Source organism: Garra rufa, chromosome 24, assembly GCF_049309525.1.
Source record: "Garra rufa chromosome 24, GarRuf1.0, whole genome shotgun sequence".
Taxonomy (NCBI): domain Eukaryota; kingdom Metazoa; phylum Chordata; class Actinopteri; order Cypriniformes; family Cyprinidae; genus Garra; species Garra rufa.
Genome location: NC_133384.1, coordinates 37,012,642 through 37,034,045, shown reverse-complemented (window position 1 = coordinate 37,034,045; position 21,404 = coordinate 37,012,642). Strand labels below are relative to the sequence as shown.

Sequence of the window (21,404 nt, the reverse complement as noted above, 5' to 3'; positions counted from 1 at the left end):
ACAGGCCTAGGTTGCTGTTGGAAGAGGTGTTAGTGAAGCCAGCAGGTGGTGTTCATTCTTTGGTCTAAGTGGGTCTGGGTTTATTGTTTATTGTCCTGTTCAGTGAAAAATCACATTAAGCCAACTTTAAACTGTTCACCACTGAAGGGTTTGCATAGAGAGTCTGTTTTACATGAACGACACACACTTCAGTGCTCTGCGTGTGTTTATAACTCTGTCAAACATGAAGCACCATCAACAACTTTTTCACTAGAACTGAACCTACAACCAACAAAAATGACTTTCGTCACCATATTGATCTGGACGCTGACAGTATTATGTAGAGGTTTGTGTCTGTGAAGATTTTGTATGTTATTTACTTGTTTTAATGTGTGTTGTTAAGATATATATCTGTAAATTTATTTGTGATTTCTAATTATTCTCATCTGACAGAATCTTTTGGGCAGGTGACAGTGACTCAAACTCCCTCAGTGCTGCTCGCTCAAACTGGACAATCAGTCACTGTTACCTGTAAAAGTAGCAGTAATCCTGTCTGTTGTTGTAATGGAAAGCAGTGTCTGAGCTGGTACTTACAGAAACCTGGAGAAGCTCCCAAACTCCTGATTTATGGAATAAGTACCCTCCAGTCAGGAACTCCATCTAGATTCAGTGGCAGTGGATCTAACAGTGATTTCACTCTGACCATCAGTGGAGTCCAGACTGAAGATGCTGGACATTATTACTGTCAGAGTGAACACAGTGGTGGTGTGTTCTCACAGTGATAAAGAGTCGTACAAAAACCTCTGTCAGTCAGAGTCACAGTGACTGAACTGATACTGCAGCTGCTCAAACACTATCACTCACTACTGACACACAGAGACCAACCACAGGAACTACGAAAAACTAACTCCACAGAGTGGCCAAACACAGTTAGGAGTGAAATTGGCTCTATTAGATTGTGATCTGTCAGACAAGTTTGACTCAACTATGCCAGAATCATAAAAAACAGAGTGTGTAAATAGATAACAAATCAGACAAAAAGAATGTCATCATATTTCTCAGGTCTAGTGTTGTAGTTTTTGTGTTTTGTTTAATTTATTGATCATATTACACTCATATCTTATTCTAATCTTATTCTGAAGTCATGTAGCATGTATCATGTATCACCAGCAACATAAAGATGATCTTGAGCAGTTTCAAGCTGATAATAAATGTATTACTCATAACTAATTTCTCATGAGCAGAAGTGAAACTGTTCCAGTTCAGAGCGTTGAACCAATCAAACAGTAAAAATCAGATTTGCATTGGCAGCTTTAGTGATTCTGATCGTCTCAGAATAGAGCAGCTCCGTCTCCAGTGACCATGTTCAAACCCCAAGAGCTTCAGTTCACATTTACTGCTAAATGCAGCTGTTCTCAACTATTACAATGCATCATAAGTATTTTCCAGAGTGTAGGTCTCACTGAAATTGCTCAATGTCATTTTTGAGTTTGGCTCAAAATAACACAAAAAAATCATAAGAATCTATTATTAGCAAGGTTTGCCTCAGTTTCTACCATTGATTGTGAAACCTGCAGTCGGTCTTAGTTAGCCTACTGTACACTAATGTTGAAAAGATTGAGATACCCCATACAAAGATAAATTCTCATATATTAAATATTTTGTCATATGAGGTAAAACATATGAAATGTATTATAAACTGGAACTATTTACTACATTAACATCATATATTTATATCTATCTCATACACATTTGTATTTATGTATGTGTAAACCATTTCTAGGCCATCCTAAAAACCATCAATGTATGCTGATATTATTTAAGCAAATAAGAAAGATTTAAATATGTATTATAAAATATAAAAATACTTGCTTTTTGTATGTATGTGACCGTGGACCACAAAACCGGTCATAAGGGTCAATTTTTTTAATTGAGATTTATACATCAATCAATGTTTGAAAATCTGGAATCTGAGGTTTGCAAAAAAAAAAAAGTTCTAAATATTGATCAAATCCAAATGAAGTTCTTAGCAATGCATATTACTATTGAAAAATAAAGGTTTTATATATTTATGGTATAAAATTTACAAAATATCTTAATGGAACATGATCTTTACTTAATATCTTGATGATTTTTGGCATAAAAGAAAAATTGATAATGACAATACAATGTATTGTTGGCTATTGCTACAAATATACCAGTGCTACTAAAGACTGGTTTTGTGTTAAAGTTTCATGTGTTCATTTATTATTACATAGATAATGAGAATGATGACATATGGACATACATAGCTTTTGCTGTGGGGATTTAATACATGTTATAAATATACACCTTCATCTACAGTACCAAGAGAATGTACTAATGAAAATTATGTATCACCTGATGTAACATATGAGAATATCACTTTTAATATAAATAAATATATATTACATTTGTGTATTGGCAGTATAAGACTTTTTTTTGTCTTTTGAAACAAAGTAATATTCATTCAGCAAAGATGCATGATAAAAAAACATTTACAATGTTCTTTTGAACTTTCTATTCATCTGTGAATCCTGAAAAATAAATTCTATCAGTTTCCACAAAATTTTCAAGCAGCACAACCGTTTGTAACATTGATATTAATCCTAAATGTTTTTTGAGCAGCAAATCAGTATATTAGAATGATTTCTGAAGGATCATGTGCCACTAAAGACTGGAGTAATGATGCTGAAAATTTAGCTTTAATCACAGGAATTTTTATTTTAAACTGTAATATTATTTTATTATTTTAATTATGAATATTAGTTTTACTGTAGTTTTGATCAATTTAATCCATCTTAAGTGACTTCTTTTGGGGGGGGGGTCTCTGGATCTGAGTGATTTTAGTTTAGATTTTACTTCTTTGTCACGTCATGTTTTATTTTTACAATTTCACATCATAAAAGTCAGTGCAAAAGACAAATCATTTATGGGACTAAAATGTAATGCTAATCAGGCCATCAGGTGTATCTGTTCATGTAGATTGAATTTGTTGTAAATGTTATGTTGTTTTTTCTTCTTATTGATAAATTATTTGTACATGAAAATGTTCACACATGTGAGTGAGTCAGTCAGTCTGTATTTAAACCCATTTAAATACAGGATCAGTTCATTTGCATATTGATCAGATGCTTCAGTGCTCTGAGAGTGTTTATAGTGCTGTGAGTTTAACACTTCATCACTGACACACACAACAATCTTCATCAACATGACCTTCATCATCATCTTCATCTGGACTCTCACAGCGTTTGCTCAAGGTTTGTGGAGCACAAGTTTGATATCAATTCATTTCTTCAAGGATATTGTCAAAGTTTGGAGTTGATTTTCTTCTTGTTGTGTGTTTCAGAGTGTAGAGGACAGATCACCGTCACTCAGAGTCCCTCAATGACAGCAGCTCAACCAGGAGAAACTGTCAAAATCAACTGTAGAACAAGCAGTGATGTGGCTGAATATAGTGCACAATACTATTTAAGTTGGTACTTACAAAAACCTGGAGAAGCTCCTAAACTCCTGATATATCGTGTGACAGCACGTTATGGTGGAACTCCATCTAGATTCAGTGGCACAAGTTCATCTGCAAAAGATTTCACTCTGACCATCAGTGGAGTCCAGACTGAAGATGCTGGACATTATTACTGTCAGAGTTACCACTACATCAACAGTCAACATGTGTTCACACAGTGATAAAGAGTCGTACAAAAACCTCTGTCAGTCAGAGTCACAGTGACTGAACTGATACTGCAGCTGCTCAAACACTATCACACACACAGAGACCAAACAAATTTGTCAAATCAAACTACAAAACACAACTGTTTTTTTTTTATTCTAGTGATGTAGTTTATCTTTTTAATTGTAGATTCTACTACAATCCTGATAAACTTGCCATATGAAGCGACCACTCAAACTCCATAACCATCTCATCACTCCATGAGCAGAAGTGAAACTGATCCAGTTCAGAGGGTTGAACCAATCAAACTGTGAAACTGTGAGTTTGAACACTAAGAATCTGAACCAACAGCAACCATGAGCCAGTTTGTCTAACTTTTTTATATTAATAACAAACATTAATTTTCATAACATGATAAAAGTCAGAATCAAGAGGTAATAAAGTGGCCTTGCAGATCTACTAAATGACAATTTATAGCGTAAAATTCATGATTGTGTCTGCAGATTCTTCAGATACAAGCACTATCACAGCTCCAGCTTAACCTGAGACCTCAGCCAATATGAGTGATACAGCTCATCTATAATAATTAAGATTCAGACAAATCAATCATCAGTGAATCACAGTGAGCAGCTTCTTATTGTTAGTGTCCAATATTCACAGAAGACAAAGCATTTTTTTAAATAGTACATAAAACAGAAGCCACCATTAAACCCTTAAATATGTGCCAAACAGTGTCACATGAGCTCATCAAACTGTAAAAGGAGATGACTGATCACTGATAAAGACTAAGTCAGAAGAAACAACAAATTCAACCCTGTTTCCACCACAGAGTAATAAATATATAACTGTGAGATGAACTTCATACCTTTTTTTGTAAAAAAAATAAGTGTTAAAAAAAGTCACAATAAAGGGAAATTAAGTCAGTTATTTTTTTAATGATTAATTGATTTATGCAATTTGATGCTGCTGAGGGTGAATCAAAGATACAAACTAATATCAGTTGAGTGTTTGATGAGGGAAAATAATGTCTTTAATGTTAATATTTGTAATTTCTGCACAAGTCTCCAGCAAACAACTCACAGCAGAAATTAACTTCATTTACGTGATACGTTTTATTATTACTACAGCACGAACCTGAATTTATTTAAAAAAATGGTTTATCGTGTGACATGGCACAAACTCAGTTGATTCAGTGACTGACAGAGACACGTGTGATGATCCTCATGTCTGTTAAAAAAACTTCAAGGAACATCCATGGATTTGACAAATTTTAGGAATTAATAGTCTTCTTTCTATCTGTCAAAATTATTCTCAATATCTCAACATAGTCTAATATGAGAGAGTCAGCATAACATGCTAAGTTGGTTTTGTAGATGTATTCAGTAGTGAATGACATAATATAATTTTTAACACCTTTGGTGTTAGAAGATATAATAGTGAAAGACTAATTTAACAGTTGTATTGTGTCTGCTAATGAGCGACTGTCTTCAGGTAAATGATCTGGAGTGTGTTTGCATATTGATCAGATGCTTCAGTGCTCTGAGAGTGTTTATAGTGCTGTGAGTTTAACACTTCATCACTGACACACACAACAATCTTCATCAACATGACCTTCATCATCATCTTCATCTGGACTCTCACAGCGTTTGCTCAAGGTTTGTGGAGCACAAGTTTGATATCAATTCATTTCTTCAAGTATATTGTCAAAGTTTGGAGTTGATTTTCTTCTTGTTGTGTGTTTCAGAGTGTAGAGGACAGATCACCGTCACTCAGAGTCCCTCAATGACAGCAGCTCGACCAGGAGAAACTGTCAAAATCAACTGTAAAACCAGCAGTAAAGTACACAGGGATAGTGATGGGGATGATTATTTATTCTGGTACTTACAAAAACCTGGAGACGCTCCTAAACTCCTGATTCGTTATGCAAAAACACTTGAGTCAGGAACTCCATCTAGATTCAGTGGCAGTGGATCTAACAGTGATTTCACTCTGACCATCAGTGGAGTCCAGACTGAAGATGCTGGACATTATTACTGTCAGAGTTTTCATTGCAGAGCAAGTGGTTATGCTTGTGTGGGTGATCTTGTGTTCACACAGTGATAAAGAGTCGTACAAAAACCTCCGTCAGTCAGAGTCACAGTGACTGAACTGATTCTGCAGCTGCTCAAACACTATCACTCACTCAATAGAGCGGATTTTCATTAATATTAAATGAAATATCAAACATTTATTGGGCTTTTCACATGCTAAATTAGTAAATTAAAATAATCTTATTAAACTGATCTAAAACTCTGTGAGGTTTATAATTTGGACACGGTCTTGTCTCAACATGAATCTGCAGGTGTTTTCATGGTTCGCTGATTTAAGTTTATATATAAAAGCTGAAACGCTGATCCAATAAATGACACAAAATAAAAAAATACACAAAAAAGGGCACGAAGACATAAAGTTACCATTTTATTTATTGACTGAATTGTAATAAAATCATGACTGAATGATAAAGCACACATATAGTCTTGTACGAAACACACAAAGCAGAGCAGATGCAGATGAGAGCGCCTGAAGCTGGATGTGGAGAATGAAGGAGTCGCTCATGTGCTGTTAGTCTCCATGTGAGACATGAGTGAGAAGAGCAGCAGATCTACTCTGAACACTGATGTCTGGTCAGGTGTCCAGTGATCGCAGGCTGGCCGCTCCGTGTGGCCTCACAGATCACTGAGACGCTCTCCATCCACTCCTGCTCAGAGAGAGTCAGGCTGCTGCTCCAGCTGTACAGACCGTCCTTCTCCAGGAGCCCAGAGCTGCTCTCCTGAGACCTGCTGCTCCCGTCCACCTTCCAGCTCAGGCTCCAGTCTGACGGGAAGCCCTTGTTGGCCACACACACCAGTGTCGCTGTCTTCTTTGAGGAGATCTCTGCACTGGAGGGCGGCAGGACGCTCACTTTAGGACGAGTGACGCCTGACAAACACACAATAGTCAACTCAGTCAAGAACAAAGCATTTCTCTCCTTTCAAAATTCATTATAAATATATGAACAATTAATACAGTGATAGTTTATTAGACATTTTGCACCATTAAACTGCAAGTCACCTAAATGAATTTTTACAAAGCCTGTGATCAGCAAAGCAATGAAAGTTTGGTGAAACTTATATTGACTGGAAGAGACATTTTCATTAATAACTTCAATACTAGACATTTTTATTAAAAGCATCAAATATCAGATATGAATAAACAATTACTGCAGGAATTCATTACAGTTTTTGATGGCAGCATATGTTTTAAAAAATAGAAAATTTTAGAAAAACTTTTGACTGGCATCTCTACCATAAAATATTAACCTATCAAATATTAGCAAAATAAATAGAATTAAACAACCATATAACTTACAGTTTGAAAAGATCTGCAAGGTTTGCTTAAAAAAAAAATCAACATACTACTCTGAAAATGTATGTTTAATTACTGTCTTACATTTTCAGGTAAAATCAAAGTTGTGCCAAAATGACATATTGCTACATTTGATTTCTGTGCACCTTGTTAACATTTAGTATTTAACTATCAATAAGGGAAAAAAGGAGCTGAAACTCATAACTTAAAATTTAGTTATTAAGAAATAACAGGAACGATTATAGTTTACTGGATAAAAACAAAGATGCCATGACAATAAAAATCATTTTTACAATGTTGACTGCCAAACATTCAGTGTGAACTAAAAATAAAATTAAAACATAAGCAGAAAAGTGCACTATTTCTATAAAGCAATAAAGTGATTAACAGTCAGTTGTTGTATTAATAATAATGATTTACTTACTGCCAACATCCAGTTTGGTGCCGCTGCCGAAAGTCCACCACAGTGATACAAACTAATAGAGCAGCTGAACAAAAACCTCCTGAACGCTTCACTAACTGCACAAACACACATCAACTGAGTCTCCAACAAACACATCCACTCACAGCACAAATTACCTTCATTTATTTACCTTATGTGTTTTATGCAGTCTGCATTATTACTAAAGCATGAACCTGAATATTTAAGAAGTTTATATTATATGTAAAGTGACTCACAATTAAACTCAGTGACTGACAGAGACATGTGTGATGATCCTAATGTCTGTTAAAGACCTGCAGGAACATCCATGGTTTGACATAAAATGTAGGGATTTGCAGTGACGTTTGAATCCATATACAGTAAGAACAAAAAATATCCCAAAGTCTAATATGAGAGAGTCAATCTAAAGAAGGTTCTGTAGATGTATTCATTCAACTAAGTGATCAGATACCATTTATAACAGTTTGGTTATTAGAAGATCAAATATTATGAAAAATATTAATTTTTGCTCTGTTCTCACTTCAGTTACTGTATTTTGTGTCTCATAACAAGTGACTGTTTTCAGGTAAATGATCTGGAGTGTGTTTGCATATTGATCAGATGCTTCAGCGCTCTGAGAGTGTTTATAGTGCTGTGAGTTTAACACTTCATCACTGACACACACAACAATCTTCATCAACATGACCTTCATCATCATCTTCATCTGGACTCTCACAGTGTTTGCTCAAGGTTTGTGGAGCACAAGTTTGATATCAATTCATTTCTTCAAGTATATTGTCAAAGTTTGGAGTTGATTTTCTTCTTGTTGTGTGTTTCAGAGTGTAGAGGACAGATCACCGTCACTCAGAGTCCCTCAATGACAGCAGCTCAACCAGGAGAAACAGTCAAAATCAGCTGTAAAACCAGCACAGATGTTCACACTGTTGCAGGAGGATTTGCATTTATAACTACTTCAATTACTTCCTTTTTAAGCTGGTACTTCCAGAAACCTGGAGAAGCTCCTAAACTCCTGATATATCGTGTGACAGCACGTTATGGTGGAACTCCATCTAGATTCAGTGGCACAAGTTCATCTGCAAAAGATTTCACTCTGACCATCAGTGGAGTCCAGACTGAAGATGCTGGACATTATTATTGTCAGAGTTACCACTACATCAACAGTCAACATGTGTTCACACAGTGATAAAGAGTCGTACAAAAACCTCCGTCAGTCAGAGTCACAGTGACTGAACTGATATTGCAGCTGTTTGAAGGAGGATGTGAAACAACATTCATTTAAAGGTCCCATATTGTCAAAATTGAAATTTCCTGGCTTTTTTCATGATAAGTGAGGTCTAGGGGCTATTTAACTACCATATGAGTTTCAAAACAGTCAATCCACAGTAAACTGCACACAGCCTGTTTAAAGTAGCTGTTCCTTTTCACGAGCCGCTGTGACTTCCGTAAAAATGTGACATCCGATCTACTCAGTCACCACCCTGAGCACAGCCACTGTCCCACCCTCCTTTTGTGAAACCCCGACAACATCGCATCCATGCCATTGCTAAGCAACAACAACACGAAAACAAGTTGAGAAAACCTGTTCAGTCGATAGATGTCAAAACTACATCATTGCACAGGCTTCCGAACAACGTTAATATAAGAGACCAGTGGCACGTCAACTTCAGCCACTTTCACACATTGATTCCGGAAAATACACAGATAATGTGTGCCACGATTTGTTCCGGAATTGTTTAATTTGGTTCATTTACAGTTGTTTACCGGAATCTGTGCCTGCTTTACACACAACCCATAAAGACATGTGACATTTGGATGTGAAATGTAATGCGAAGCGTACATTTCACTAAACTTAAACTAACCTGACGATCAATCTGTGCTTCGGCGTTGATAGTGAGGGGCTGCCTAATCGCTGCTTCATTCCACTTTGCACATATTTTTCTGTCGTGAAGAGTCGCAGGGTAACGTGCATCATCACTACAACACTGCCTTTATGGCATTTGGTTCTGGCTTTTGTTCACACAGCGCTCGTTCCCGTAATTTTCTGGAATCAGCGCGCATTGTAAAAGGGGCTTTACTAAAGCAACAGTTACGTAGCTTACTGCATTCGGTGTTTGAAGAAGAAAAAAACATTAATGAGTATTTTGATATATCCTGTTGAGTATCACCATCCACAGCAGGCTAGGCTACAGCATACATGACCGTAGTTACTTGTGGTTGGCCTGGCTGTGCGTCACTCAGAAAACAACAGGCCAATCAAAAGAGAGGCTCATGAATATTAATTAGATGGACCAAAATCGACCTGTTCTTGACAGAAAAAGGAGCTGTAAAAATATGTTGAGATGGATTTTGGCACTTATACCGTAAATATTCTTAAGGACATCAACAACTAAAATAAACCTCCAGAAATGTGTACAATATGGGACCTTTAAAATAATGCATCACTGTTAATAATATTCCTCACAGTGAGCTCTGGTTGTGTTCTGCACCCGATGCTAACCTACAACTTTGACACAACATATTTTATATACTATATACTGTAAAAGTAGCATATTACCATGACATTCTAATCATAGCCCTGATCAACCAATTCCATTTAGACACGCCTCTCCTTCTCTGCACCAATCAGATCTGCTGTGATTTGCTGTGATGTTGAGTTTGTGATGAGAAGGCAGAGATAGTAGCTGCTGTCAGGCTGTTAAATTATCGCTTTCCAGCGATATCGTATACTATTTGAACTGAACTGGATGATGATATCACTGAATTCATTGATGAACTGCCTTTAACTGAACAATAATTTCATGAGGTTACTTACACACTATTGTGCTGTTTAAATACTGTGCAGTTGCTTTGACACAATCTGTATTGTTAAAAGCGCTATATAAATAAAGGTGACTTGATGTAAATGTCAAAGACACAAGTTTTTACAAAGTTGTGTATATTTGTGTTTCCTTTATAAATTCATATAAATTTGAGTGTGTTTGTGGTTTAGAATACTGGATCAAATGTATAAATGTGACATTTAAGGTAAAAGCAGACAATGTGCACCATTGAAATGGTTAAAAAGTTATGGGTTCTTTAAGAAAGAGTTACCATTGAGGCGTAACAGATCACGTTTAATTTGAGTGGTGCGTGGGACCATTGCATTATGGGTCAAACTAACATGGTGGCATAGAGAAGCTTACGACACAGAGACGGAGAAAGAGTTAATTAAATCTGCATGGTCTAAGAGGGCGCACACGGTAATTCATGTTTAAGTCTGTTACATCTTGTGTATAGTGTTGTTTTATGTAAGTTTATGTAAACGATGTTATGTGTAAAGACTGATGTTAGTGGATTTAGATATGTTGCACGTTCATATGCATATCAGTGGACATTTAAAGAGAGACTGTGAAAAGAAACGCATATTTTGAATGTTTATATGCTTTATTTCTTGTAGTTTTCACGGTGTCTGCTGAAAAGAGAGAGCGAGAGAAACAAATAAACAGCGGAAGTCATCAGTACGAAGCGTGGCTATCTTTTATTTAGACCAGTGCAGCTACACTTGACTTGGCTTGACTTAAATTCGTTTCCTTCTCAACTCTTGATTATTACTTGTTTTCTCTTTTTCCTCACTCACTAACCTTTAACCCAGGATCAAATTAGGGAAAAATGAATTGCCACAGTTCTAGAAAAAATAATGAATAAAACTCTCTTAGTCAATAATATAAATTGTTGTATTTTTATAAAATGCAATAATCTTCAAATTATATTGATTTGGAAATTATTAAGTCAAACTTTAGAAAAACGTACCCAATGAAATGATGGATTTTTTACTGCAGACATAGACCAACCAATTATCTTATGCTGTGTTCCAGGCATGTTTTAAATCACGACTTCAAATCACGACTCACGACTTTTTTGCGTTCCAGGCAAGTCACCCCAAACTGCCTGAGCGCATTTATTATTATTACATTATTATTAATTTGTTTGTAATGTTATATTGTCCTAAAGTCTATTTTTTCACTGTGTACCACTTGCATAAACACCGCACCCGTAGGTGCTGACATAGTGGTTTTGCGGGCTTTGTCACGTCAGAACTCGGAACTAGGAGTACATCTATCTAGTAGGAGTTCACGAGTGGGAAGTCACGGGTTTGACTACCATTCGGGTGCACTTTCATGGATAGAAGGTTGAACACAAGTAACAGGTTGCCTAAAATGCAGCAATAGTTCTTTCCACCCAGGAAAGTTTGGGAAATAGGCAAAGTTGATTGAACTGGATTAAAACTTTATGGAACGTTTGCTGCAAAATCCTGGAATCAGACTGTATGACTCAACTATGCTCTGATTCTAAGATGAATTGATATCAAATCAAACTAAAAAATTTTCTTCTTGTTTTATTTGTAGATTGTGCCACAATCATCATGTACCTTTGATAAACTGGCCTTATGAAACTACTGTTTAAACTTCATAACTGTCTCATCACTCCATGAGCAGATATGAAACTGTTCCAGTTCAGAGCGTTGAACCAATCAAACAGTGAAACTGAGTTTGAGGTGTAAATCAGATTTGCATTGGCAGCTTTAGTGATTCTGATCGTCTCAGAATAGAGCAGCTCCGTCTCCAGTGACCATGTTCAAACCCCAAGAGCTTCAGTTCACATTTACTGCTAAATGCAGCTGTTCTCAACTATTACAATCCATCAACAGCAGCTCAAACTTTAGTGAAGGAACGACACACTGATCAATGATGCAGTCCAACACAAATGGAAGGCGTTCAGAAGCTTTATTGAATGAACATCAATGGCAGCACATTGAAAGACTGCTTCAGTATTGAGCTGTAAATCACGTGACTGCTGTGAATCCTGCTGCTCTTCACTGGAGAAACATCAGCACTCGGAGCTCTTGAGGAACGTGGCCTCTTGATCATCTCCGGCATGTGTTACTCTGCAGACGAAGCGCTCTGTGCGTTCCCAGAGTGCTTTTTTGACGCTTAGGACGCTGCTGCGGCTGTATCGTCCGTCCCGCTCGCTCTCTGCGCTGGTCTGAACCTCCTCGGTGACCTTTGACCCGTCCAGCATCCAGCTCACCTGCGCCCCCTGTGGAGAGTAAGAGCTGAGCAGACAGAGCAGTGCGGCTGAGTCTCCAGAGATCTGCAGAGAAGAGGGAGGCAGCAGAGACACGGAGGGCTTCACTGCAGGACCAGCTGAAACACACAAACACACACAAAACTCAATTATTCACATCTGCAGCTACAATCTTCACTGGAGCAGACGTGCTAATGCTGTCAAAATCACCATCAGTTCATCTTTACTGTAATTCCACATCACTGCTGTCATTCATATACACAAATATCTTTAAGTTTGAAAATATTCTCCGTCAGCTAAATTTATATTTACTATAAAGAAAGGTATGCTGTGAAATTAATGTAATTGTAATAGTACAAGACTATAAAAAAAATGTTACAGTAAAAACCTGTTAAGACTAAGTTCTTTTACGATATACAGTAAAAAAAACTAATAAATCTAACTGGATATTTAATGTAATTTTACAGTAAAACACTGATCACATTTTCAGTTTTTGAAAGTGAAAAAGAACAAGTCTGGCTATCACAGACGCCATTTTTACTGTAAATTTTACATATTTACTTTGTTTAATGTATCAGGCAGAAAATACTGCATATGTGTATATATGTAATATCTTTTCTAAATCAACCATGATATACTGTAAAATGCATGCTTTATTCTCAGGTAATTAAAATATTAAAACTGATTTTATAAATCATCTCTTTCTAAATGCATATTGATCATTTTGTTGTGATTTTTTTCAATTGATTATTTTATACATGCTTTATTTGTATTTTAAATATAGTCATCACTCAGGACATTTTTTCATAAACGTAACTTAATAGTTTAAATAATTAATTTTAACATCAGCTGAATTTCTTTTTTGCCTGATGATGACACCAATGGCATTAAATATTTTGTCTATATTATCCAGCTTTTGTGTCATGAGACATACATGAGATGTGAAATTACTGATGTAAAACATTTGGTACAAATTTGAAATATGGTTTAAAATTAAAAAATACTGAATATCACTAAAGATTACTTATTCAGACTACTGTGATGGTGGAACCCTTCAACAAAATAGACTGAAACTTTTACAATTAATACGATGTGAAATAAAAGTAAAGCTATTTAATAATATATTTTGTAATAAATTAAGAATATTGTTGACAAAAGTTCTTAAACGATCTTAAACCTCCTTTTAAAAAACATACACATTGTAAATTTATATTAGATAATTTAAAAATGACTTACTTCTGATCGCCAGTTCAGTTCCTCCACCAAAAGTGTACCACAGTGCTTCATTCTAGTGAAAGCTTCGTACAAAAACCTCCGTCACACTCAAATGAACACAAACTCCAGCAGAGAAAGAGAGAAAAACACTCACAAACACACCGATGAGACTCAACATCAGCTCTTCTCAACATCAGACATGGATTATTATAGAAAGCAGTACAAAATGTTCATAAAAGAAACACTTGTTATTGCATGAAGGCTGAAATCATTTGTTTCAGTCCCAAATCACATTTACACTAATTCTATTTACATGCTTTATAATGAATCTTTAGACAGATTTAGATTCATTCCCTATCGAATGACCTTTGACCTTTTACACAGTATCATGGATGACAAATCAAATCTCTAACACGGGTATTAAATGCTCTCAGCATCCAAGCCTGAATGAAACCGATCAGTAAAACAGTGTTTGGAGAGAGAAGCTCAACCTAGAATAAATAATTAATAACATGCAGTAAAACATAAGTGTCTGTTTCTGAAATTGGAAAAAAATAATTATTAGGAAATTTACTAAATAGTAAAACTGTATCTGCTGTCTTCAGGTAAATGATCTGGAGTGTGTTTGCATATTGATCAGATGCTTCAGTGCTCTGAGAGTGTTTATAGTGCTGTGAGTTTAACACTTCATCACTGACACACACAACAATCTTCATCAACATGACCTTCATCATCATCTTCATCTGGACTCTCACAGCGTTTGCTCAAGGTTTGTGGAGCACAAGTTTGATATCAATTCATTTCTTCAAGTATATTGTCAAAGTTTGGAGTTGATTTTCTTCTTGTTGTGTGTTTCAGAGTGTAGAGGACAGATCATCGTCACTCAGAGTCCCTCAATGACAGCAGCTCAACCAGGAGAAACTGTCAAAATCAACTGTAGAACCAGCAGAGATGTGTACAGTTGGAATAGGAAATACTATTTAGCCTGGTACGTACAGAAACCTGGAGAAGCTCCTAAACTCCTGATTTTTGATGCAGATGTCCTCCAGTCAGGAACTCCATCTAGATTCAGTGGCAGTGGATCTAACAGTGATTTCACTCTGACTATCAGTCGAGTCCAGACTGAAGATGCCGGATATTACTACTGTCACAGTGCACATAGTGGCCCAACGTTTACACAGTGATAAAGAGCAATACAAAAACCTCTGTCAATCACTCACTACTGACACACAGAGGCACACGTGTTCAAAACTCTGGAGTCAACTCAGCTTTACAGGTTTAACTCGTATGCTCAGAATCATAGCAAAACTAAAGTGTGTAAAGATAATAATATTAAATCAAACAAAAAACAATGGTCCCATATTTCACAGTTCCAATTTTGTAGTACTTGTGTTTTGTTTAGAATAGATAATTTAACCCTCATTGTGCATTACCAGTAACAAAGATGTTCTTGAGCAGTTTCTCAAGTAGTTTATTCATCTCAAGCTGCCAAAATCCAGTGACAACTAAGTTGTCCCTAGCAATTTTTTTTTATTAAACAATTAAACTGAATATAACACACAGTTCTGCAAATCTTAGCTATAAAGTAGCATTGCATCCTTCATATCTCAGAAAAATCTTTGGTTTTATCAGATTTATAAAAGACAGTTACAGCTGTACCACTTCTTCTAGAGTCATGCTGTGAGTAGAGCTAAAGACTCACTAGAATACATAGCTTTTGTGTAGCCTGCAAGCTTTGACATCAACATAAATAAAACATGACAAACAACTTTATTGACTATGGCTAAATATTAGATACAGCCGTATATATTTGATCCAGAATCTGATCCCGATTACTTCCGTAACCTGAATGAAGCATGTTGCTGTTGGGCATATACTTGCTCTTGCTCTGGGGTATGTTTCCAAAAACTACCGTCAGCTTATACGGTCGCAAGTTTCATTGAGCTCTACTGGTAACAACAGAACTTCCTAGTGCTTTTGGGAAACGCACCCCTGATTGATGTGTGCTCGGCTCTTCCTGGAGAAATGCACGCAAGCAATCCCACTTTTTATGACATCATACAGGCCCAAAAAAAAAAAAAAAAAAAAAATTCCGATACGTATATGAACCCTGAGGGAGTGTCTTTGGCACAGAAATACTCGGTCATACATCCAACTCATTTTTGAGACTTTGGTCATGTTTAGCATGAAACAAATCCAACTCTTTAGCAGTGTAAATAAGTTAGAATGCATGAAATAGCATTAGACATCCTGTTTATATAGATATTAAGAGATATACTGCTATATATTTAAACATTTAGGTCCAGTTTTACAGACAGGGCTTAGACTAAAACATGATTAGGCCATAGTTCAATTTGGACATTTAAGTAATTTTTATAAAAGTGCTTATGAAAAAACATTACTGGTGTGCATCTTGAGAAAAAACAAAGACACTGATATATTTTAAGATCAGTCAGTGCAAGTTTCTTTCAGTTGAAACAACTCAGACTTACATTTTAGTCTGGGACTAGGCTTAAGCCTTGTCTGTGAAACCGGGGTTTATTCATTTTTCATGTGGTTTGAATTGGTTGTAAATTTATGCACATTTGTGTTTTCTTTTGTTTTGGAAGGAGTTTGTGTGTCTCTGTCCAGGAAAAAAACAGATTTCTTCCTGCAGTCTAACTGGTGCCATGCCCTGGCTGGTCAGCTGACTCCTAGCTGCTTATAAAAGAGTCTTTCATCACTTCCTGCATCAGCCTCATGCCCTGCTTGACTCTGCTTAATTTAGAAGCTCATTTAAACACAAGATCAGTTAATTTGCATATTGATCAGATGCTTCAGTGCTCTGAGAGTGTTTATAGTGCTGTGAGTTTAACACTTCATCACTTCATCACTTCACACACAACAATCTTCATCAACATCTACCAGCGACATCAATTGAAAAATTGTCTGCGGATTTAGATGAGGAGTTACAATTAGTGGTAAATTGGGTACGGAATAATAAGATGGTTTTAAATTTGACTAAAACCAAAAGTATTGTGTTTGGATCAAATTTTAAACTAAAATGTAAACCACAATTAAAGTTGTCTGTAAATAGTGTGCCTATTGAACAAGTAGAGGAAATTAGGCTTCTTGGAGTTATTCTTGATAGTAGGCTAAAGTGGTCAAAACAGATCGATAATATGGTAATTGTTATGGGAAGAGGTTTATCAGTTATTAAGAGATGTGTAAAATTTTTGCCACAGTATTGTATCTCTAAAATTGTGCATGCAATGGTTCTTAATTATCTGGATTACTGTCCGGTGGTATGGTCGAGTGCATCAAATAAAGATTTAGGAAAATTGCAGTTAGTCCAGAACAGAGCTGCACGATTAATTTTGCACTGCAATAGAAGGGTTAATATTATGAAAATGCACACAACTCTAGGTTGGCTATTGGTAAAGGATAGGGTAATTGTTTCTCTTCTGTGTTTTATAAGAAATATTTCTGTATCACGAGTTCCAAGTGTATTGTATTGTCAACTTTTGTATAGTAATGCTAGTCATAATTTTAACACCAGGCTTGCATCAAAAGGATATTTCTTGCTTCCGGTTTCAAAAACTAATGCAAAGCAAAGGACTGTAATGTATAGAGGAATGAAAACATGGAACGAATTGCCATTGAACATTACATGTTTTTTAAAAAGTAAAGTGAGGTTTAAAAAATTGTTGAAAAAATATTTAATTGCACAGTACTGAGTGGATTGTTGGTCTTGATGTTATGTATGAAATTTGGGTTTTTATGTTTTTGTAGTGGTTTTTGTTGTTGTGGATTAATGTAGTTTTGTTGTGTGTATGATGGACCCCAGGAAGAATAGCCACTACTTTTGTAGTGGCTAATGGGGATCCAGATAAATAAATAAATAAATAAACATGACCTTCATCATCATCTTCATCTGGACTCTCACAGCGTTTGCTCAAGGTTTGTGGAGCACAAGTTTGATATCAATTCATTTCTTCAAGTATATTGTCAAAGTTTGGAGTTGATTTTCTTCTTGTTGTGTGTTTCAGAGTGTAGAGGACAGATCGCCGTCACTCAGAGTCCCTCAATGACAGCAGCTCAACCAGGAGAAACAGTCAAAATCAACTGTAAAACCAGCAGAGATGTATATTACCATACAACTTGGGGACATTATTTAGCCTGGTACTTACAGAAATCTGGAGAAGCTCCTAAACTCCTGATTTATTTAACAAGCACACTTCAGTCAGGAACTCCATCTAGATTCAGTGGCAGTGGATCTAACAGTGATTTCACTCTGACCATCAGTGGAGTCCAGACTGAAGATGCTGGACATTATTACTGTCAGAGTTTCCATGTAGTCAACAGTCAATATGTGTTCACACAGTGATAAAGAGTCGTACAAAAACCTCTGTCAGTCAGAGTCACAGTGACTGAACTGATACTGCAGCTGCTCAAACACTATCACTCACTACTGACACACAGAGACCAAACACAGGAACTACACATGAGCTCCAAACTGAGTTAGGAGTCAAATCAGCTCTATTAGATTATGATTTGTCTGGTGATAAAAAGTTTTGGCTATAATCAGAGAAAGCTGAGTGTGTAAACTGATATCAAATAAAAAACACAATTGTGCCATATCTCTCAGATCCAATGGTGTGGTGTTTGTGCTGGATCGATTATAGATTTTATTACACTCAGATTTAATTCTAAAGTCATATGTGACCTGTGCTGGCAAAATGAGTTGCGATAAGCACATTTTCAAAAAAACAAAAACAAAACAGCAATGTTGCACCTTTTCCTCCACTTCTTTTCTTAATAATAATTATTCATTCTAGTCAAATGCATTGTACAAAAACCTCCGAGAGAAGGACACTCACACACACACTGATATGAGACTCAACATCAGCTCTTCTCAACATCAGACATGGATTAATGTAAAAACCCAGCACAAATTGTTATATTGCTGAAATCATTTGTTTCATAATCAGTCCCAAAATACACATCACAATTACCCCAATATGATTAACCTGCTTTATAATGAAATCTTTAGCAAGATTTAGATGGTCTTTCCCAATTGGATGACCTTTGACCTGTTATACAGTATCCTGGATGACAACAAATCTCTAACACAGGTAAACAGGCAAGGTGGTTTTATGTAAATCTGTTTGTGAGAAAGTTTTTTGTAAAATAGAAATTCACAACAAAAGGTAATAAAGTCACAATTATTTTTATTAGATAATTTACTTACTTACTGACAACATAATTAGAGAATATTGTGTTTTCATTTTAATTGGTTTGTTTAATAGTAGACATTTCAAGCTTTCTATTTATTTTTTATGTTTGTGAGCTGGTTCATTGTTGTGACACGCTCCATTTCACGGAGACTGTTTAAGATGCAGAAAGCGCAGTCAAAAATGTTGGAGTAGGCTACTTTAATTTTCTACAGGGAAAAAGAAAAAAGCAAGGGATCGCGCAGGAGTCTTCATGTCATGGAACTGAGATTTTCACTTCTGATGTTTGCCCATGAAAAAGCCTTTTCAATATTTGCAATTTTGTACTGGTCACCAAAATTCTCTTGTAGTAAAGCTCAGGCCCTTACATACACATGATCAGCAGCCATATGCTGGCCACTCTTTATGATCTCTCTTGGATGAGCCCTGCTTTACTGTTCAAGAAAGTATAAGCGATCATTACGGCTTTCAGTTTTACTCTCTACACCACTTTCAAAAGATTTCATAAAGGACTGTTATTGCAAAGGGTTCCCATCAAACATCTGAATTTCCCTTCTAGCTTCTAGGCAAAGATGACAAACACTGTTGTTGAACCAGTAAAGATGTCATTTCATTTTGTTCATCTATAATATGGAGAATTTGATCAATTTGATCACTTTTAACACAATGCACACTAGAGCCATTAATGCATGCTGAAGAGACTGATGATGTTGTTGAACTTCCTTTACTTCCAACATTAGAAATGCTGTCACATGGATTTATATAATTTTGGTTATGCATGAACATTTTGGACATTTGGGTTCTCCTGAAGCATCTAGAAAACACTCGGCTGATTCTAATGGTTGACCTTGGACATTATCAACTTGAGCTCTCAATTCCACTTCTCCACTGCTTTGTGTCTTTTATAAAGGTGTCTCTGTGTTTATATTCACTTGAGAATCAATCATTCTGTTTGGTTTGCTCATCATTGGGTAATAATAGGATCACAGAATCATGAAGTTTGACTGTCTCTTAAAAAAACTTGCATCAAGCTTTCAAGTTTAGACCAAACAGCTGAAACATTCTCATTTCTTTGCATGAGTTCTTTGGTGGCCAGTATTAACCTTTTAATCACATTCACATTTAGTTTTTGTTCTTTCTGTAGTTGCTCAGTTTTATTAGCCAAAGCTTTTGCGGTAAACTGAACATTTGAACATTTGTCCTGTTCAGGTTCAACATCACGAGCACTATCCAAAGCACATCAAACACTTTTCATAACAAAAGCACATCATCAGAGACTCTCCTCATCTCAAACAAACCAACAACATCAACAGCAAACAAAACTGCCAAACCATTTCAAACCATCCGCAACACAAGCGAGAAAACAATTCCAACCCATGTCCTACCGGCTCGATGTCAGCAAACATCCAAAATCATCATCGATCCCGTTGATCCTAAAGTCCAAACACACAATAATTCTTCTCATTAGATCGAGTGAGAGTAGATCTGTACTCCGTCAACGTTGCTCTGGTTTGATTCCAGTAGTCGAAGCGAGCGGATCTTCTTGTATAATCTAAAATCGACTCATTCATCCTCGATCAGATTTGTTTGTTGACTAAATTGTAGCCTAAAAGCAAACCAAAGCTGCAGGAGCTGAGTGCGGGAATAATTGATCACGCGTCAATCATCATTACATTTGCATCTTAAAGTTAATTTTATAAGATAATATGCGTACAAATATTACATTTCCACACAGGAAATATTTTGACATACGAAGATGAAAATGAAATCTATTCTAAACTGAACAATTTAATATATTAACATCATATATTTATATCTATCCCATTCACATACAGCATGTATGTTTATGTATGATGTATGTGTAAAATATATTTGGACATATGTTATGTATATGTAGCCCTATCCCATCCATCCATCCGTTTTATTTATTTATTTTTATGTTCTTTTAATAAAGTTGTATATGTTCACATATGTGGTTGCTACATATACTACAGGGGAAAACATTATCACATAGATTAACATATTGACATGTAGAACTATTTCTATGTGGATTTAATATGTTATAATATATATAATATCTTTATCACTTTTAATATAGGGCTATATATATATATATATATATATATATATATATATATATTAATATAGAGTAATATTATAATGTGATAATATAATAGTTATATTATGAGTAAAAATGCATTCATTTGATCAAAATACATTTTTATTTTAAATAAATAAAGTAAATAAACTTTTTCTATTTCAAAGAATCCTGAAAAATACATTGTATCACAGTTTCCACAAAAATATGAAGCCCTACAATAATAATCAGAAATTATTTTAAGCAGCAAATCATCATATAAAAAATGAAATGTAATGCTAATGGCATTGCAGAATTTTTAAATAGACATTTATCGTTACA

At 35.7% G+C, this 21,404-nt stretch overlaps 7 gene segments (V, D, J or C); 5 read left to right on the top strand and 2 right to left on the bottom strand.

Moving 5' to 3' along the window:
- Positions 1–3,208: 3,208 nt before the first annotated feature.
- LOC141300937 (Ig kappa chain V region 3374-like) lies at positions 3,209–3,684 on the top strand. The segment is given in 2 exon segments: positions 3,209–3,257; positions 3,347–3,684. Coding segments are annotated over 2 exon segments (387 nt in total).
- A 1,589-nt stretch (positions 3,685–5,273) lies between these two features.
- LOC141300365 (immunoglobulin kappa variable 4-1-like) lies at positions 5,274–5,767 on the top strand. The segment is given in 2 exon segments: positions 5,274–5,322; positions 5,412–5,767. Coding segments are annotated over 2 exon segments (405 nt in total).
- Positions 5,768–6,111: 344 nt separating this feature from the next.
- On the bottom strand, positions 6,112–7,636 carry LOC141300364 (Ig lambda chain C region-like). The segment is given in 3 exon segments: positions 6,112–6,625; positions 7,476–7,527; positions 7,631–7,636. Coding segments are annotated over 3 exon segments (375 nt in total).
- A 537-nt stretch (positions 7,637–8,173) lies between these two features.
- Positions 8,174–8,676, top strand: LOC141300363 (immunoglobulin kappa variable 3-15-like). The segment is given in 2 exon segments: positions 8,174–8,222; positions 8,312–8,676. Coding segments are annotated over 2 exon segments (414 nt in total).
- Positions 8,677–12,359: 3,683 nt separating this feature from the next.
- Positions 12,360–12,797, bottom strand: LOC141300362 (Ig lambda-3 chain C region-like). The segment is given in 2 exon segments: positions 12,360–12,676; positions 12,785–12,797. Coding segments are annotated over 2 exon segments (330 nt in total).
- A 1,695-nt stretch (positions 12,798–14,492) lies between these two features.
- On the top strand, positions 14,493–14,956 carry LOC141300361 (immunoglobulin kappa variable 4-1-like). The segment is given in 2 exon segments: positions 14,493–14,541; positions 14,631–14,956. Coding segments are annotated over 2 exon segments (375 nt in total).
- Positions 14,957–17,662: 2,706 nt separating this feature from the next.
- On the top strand, positions 17,663–18,138 carry LOC141300715 (immunoglobulin kappa variable 4-1-like). The segment is given in 2 exon segments: positions 17,663–17,711; positions 17,801–18,138. Coding segments are annotated over 2 exon segments (387 nt in total).
- The last annotated feature ends 3,266 nt before the right edge of the window (positions 18,139–21,404 follow it).